This window comes from Sinocyclocheilus grahami, unplaced genomic scaffold, assembly GCF_001515645.1.
Source record: "Sinocyclocheilus grahami isolate Dianchi unplaced genomic scaffold, SAMN03320097.WGS_v1.1 scaffold65.1, whole genome shotgun sequence".
In the NCBI taxonomy this organism is placed as follows: domain Eukaryota; kingdom Metazoa; phylum Chordata; class Actinopteri; order Cypriniformes; family Cyprinidae; genus Sinocyclocheilus; species Sinocyclocheilus grahami.
Genome location: NW_015505244.1, coordinates 1,867,578 through 1,870,731, shown reverse-complemented (window position 1 = coordinate 1,870,731; position 3,154 = coordinate 1,867,578). Strand labels below are relative to the sequence as shown.

General features: G+C 44.4%; 1 protein-coding gene across 1 annotated transcript in view; it reads left to right on the top strand.

Moving 5' to 3' along the window:
• LOC107585005 (uncharacterized) overlaps positions 1 to 3,154 on the top strand; it is a 22,716-nt gene continuing 19,562 nt past the window's right edge. Inside the window, exon 1 of the mRNA XM_016271807.1 lies at positions 1 to 465. Within this exon, the coding sequence (XP_016127293.1) occupies positions 457 to 465 (9 nt within the window). The 5' untranslated portion in view covers positions 1 to 456. The remainder of the gene's footprint in view (positions 466 to 3,154) is intronic.

Genomic DNA, 3,154 nt, shown 5'->3' with positions numbered 1-3,154 from the left:
ACAAGTGCACTGATGCTGTCCAATACCGTCGCGACGCTGCCTGGAGTCATGGTTCTCCGGCTGAGCATTTCCACCGCAGCGAACCAACTTTCAACTTTTAACTGAAGCCGTTCTGAGCCGCAAATCTGTCTCGTGCCCGGTTAATTTCGTTCATGCGCCGTTAAATCGCCTGAGGGAGTGCTTGAGCTACACAGTTCATGGAAAGTTTTCCGTCTCGATAGATCTGTGACTACGGGTTGTTTGTTCTTGTGAATACACGCTTCAGACGAAAAGATCGGCTGGCTGTTTGTTCACTATGTACTTTCGCATTCACCATCAGGCTGTTTAACGATCTCCGCTAAGTTAATATGCGTAATTCGTCGGACATTGGACTGTCGGAGGAGTTAGTCGCGGCTGAGGAGTCGATCGAAGCCGCACAAGTGTTGTGACACCGGGCCAAGACTCCACTTAAGAAGTATGATAAAGGTAAGATTCGGCGTGTAAATAACAAATTATTGTAGCGTTTATTTAGAGAGAGTATGAGAATATACATGTCAAATGAATTAAAAATGTGCGTTCAGAAGTTTGTCAGCACTTTTACAGGGGGGGGGGGGGGGGGGTATTGTGTATGCGTTACTATCCCACTGGTTGCTATAGTGATGTGGGGGGTGTTGGAGCGAGCAAAGCTTGCAGGACTAGGGAGAGCTCCGAGAAGACGAGAAGGGGGTTGGTTCGTTGTTTGGGGTGGCGAGGTGCTTCTTAAAGAGTTTTATGGAGAGACTGAGTTAATTAAACTCACAAATAAACGAGAGCTTTTTTTTCTTCTGTTGAAAAAACCCAACTCCGTATTTGCCTTTATTCATATCCGCAGCTCGCCCTTAAAGGGGTCATATGATGTTGCTAAAAAGAACATTTATTTGGTGTAATGAAATGTTTGTGGTTTAAGGTTCAAAAAACAGATTATTTTACACATACTGTACATTATTGTTTCTCCTCTATGCCCCGCATTTCTGAAACGCGTCGATTTTTACAAAGCTCATCGGTCTGAAAAAGCGAGGTGTGCTGTGATTGGCCAGCTATCCAGTGCGTTGTGATTGGCCTAATACCTCAAGCGTGTGACAGAAATGTTACGCCCCTCACCATACTGTGATGATGCCCTGTCAGGCCGGAGCCACGATTCAAAAACATGAAAACCCATTATATACGAGGCATTTGTTGCATCCAGTGGGGACATAATTACAGATTAAAATGACTTATACTGTCTTTTTATACTTGCATGGCGCTGCGTGAACATAAAACCATGTCTGCATTTGAGAAATGACAAATGACAAACGACAAGCCCTACTCTATACTGCTCAAAACTTGCGTTTAAATTATCAGTGGCAAATTCTTTAAATATAAAAAATTTACTTGCAGTCTGCGAGTCAGAACAGCCGGCAATGTAGTCTACTCTCCCAGGATCAGGAAACAGTCCTCCATAAAATGTGCCGCACACATCTGAATATTTGGGTTGAAGTGTTCTGGAACAGTGTTGTAAATACAACTTAACCACTGATTTCTAGTCGTGTCCTCTTTTGGAAGACCAAACAAAGTAGTTTCGCTTTCACAATGAAACACAGCGTCACACGGCGGGCTAGAGTGAGCGGCGGCCGGCGGCCTTGAGAATGGTGCGGCAGGCGGGCTTGCGGCAACCACATGTGACGACCCCGGGCTGGACTCCGCTTCATCCACGGTGAAAGCCGATCCGGGGATCCACAGCGCGAAGTCGATGTATTTCCTCAGCAAACAGCACGGATCAGCTCCAGGCATGACAAAGCGGATATCGTCCTCTTTTGGAAGACCAAACAAAGTAGTTTCGCTTTCACAACTAAACACACAGTGCCTTCACAACATGGCGGTGGCGGCAGCAAAAAATCAATACTACAGCGAGAATAAAAGTTACGCCTTCTTGCTTTGTGTGAACATTTGGGCGGCGTTATGCAAATCTTCCCATATAGTGATGTAGACATGTGGGGGCGTGTTAGAACGAGCCGTTTTAGGTAAGCGTGGTTGACTCTTAACTTTTATAAAGAATATCTCTTTGGATTTGAGACTTTAGTCTTTGCAACTTTACAGATCTTCTTTATGCACCAAGAGCTTGTAACACTTCAAAGAGAAAGGAGAAATTGAAATCTCATCATATGACCCCTTTAAAGGCACAATATGTAATTGTTTTGCCACTAGAGGGCGCGCATTCAAAAGAAACAAAGGCATAGTTAGATGACCCTGACTGAGTGTGGAATCATGGGAGTTGTTGTCTTCATCCCCACAGCCGAAGCAATCCGATGGGACTTGGGCAGAAATCATGTTCATGGATGAGCTAATGTATGAAAGATTTATTAACGTTGTAGTACGAAGCAGAGTGAGGTGGAAAGCCCTCGAAGCAAAACGAGGCCGCTGAACGAGCACGACACACGGCTCGAAAGCAGCGGAGCTTTTATTATGCCACAGTCGACCGCTTCCGCTCCTTCCAGAAAGCAGCGGAAGTAAGCAGCGCTGTTTTATCATACTAGATACATTTGAACGTTCTGTTATAATGCTACTGTGCGGTCGTCACCTGTCTAATAAAATGCATAGCATATTAAAGCGTCTTTGGTGTTTCCATGCTTTCTACAAAACAACACCGGAAATCGAGGGTGTATGACGTCATTGGCAGGCGACACAATGACACTATAGACACGGTCCGTGTCACTAGCTAAAATTGCTTATTTCTCTGGATTTAAAGAGGTCATATGATGCTGCTAAAAAGAACATTATTTTGTGTATTTGGTGTAATGAAATGTTTATGCGGTTTAAAGTTTAAAAAAACACATTCTTTTCCACATACTGTATGTTTCATTGTTTCTCCTCTATGCCCTGCCTTTTTGAAACGTGTCGTTTTTACAAAGCTCATCGGTCTGAAAAAGCGAGGTGTGCTGTGATTGGCCAGCTATCCAGTGCGTTGTGATTGGCTGAATACCTCAAGCGTGAGACGGAAATGTTACGCCCCTCACATACTGTTGATGCCCTGTCAGGCCGGAGCGACGAGACAACATTAAAACCCATTACAAACGAGGCATTTGTTGCATCCAGTGGGGACATAATTACTGATTATAATGACTTATACTGTCTTTTTACGCGTTGCGTTGCATTGTGC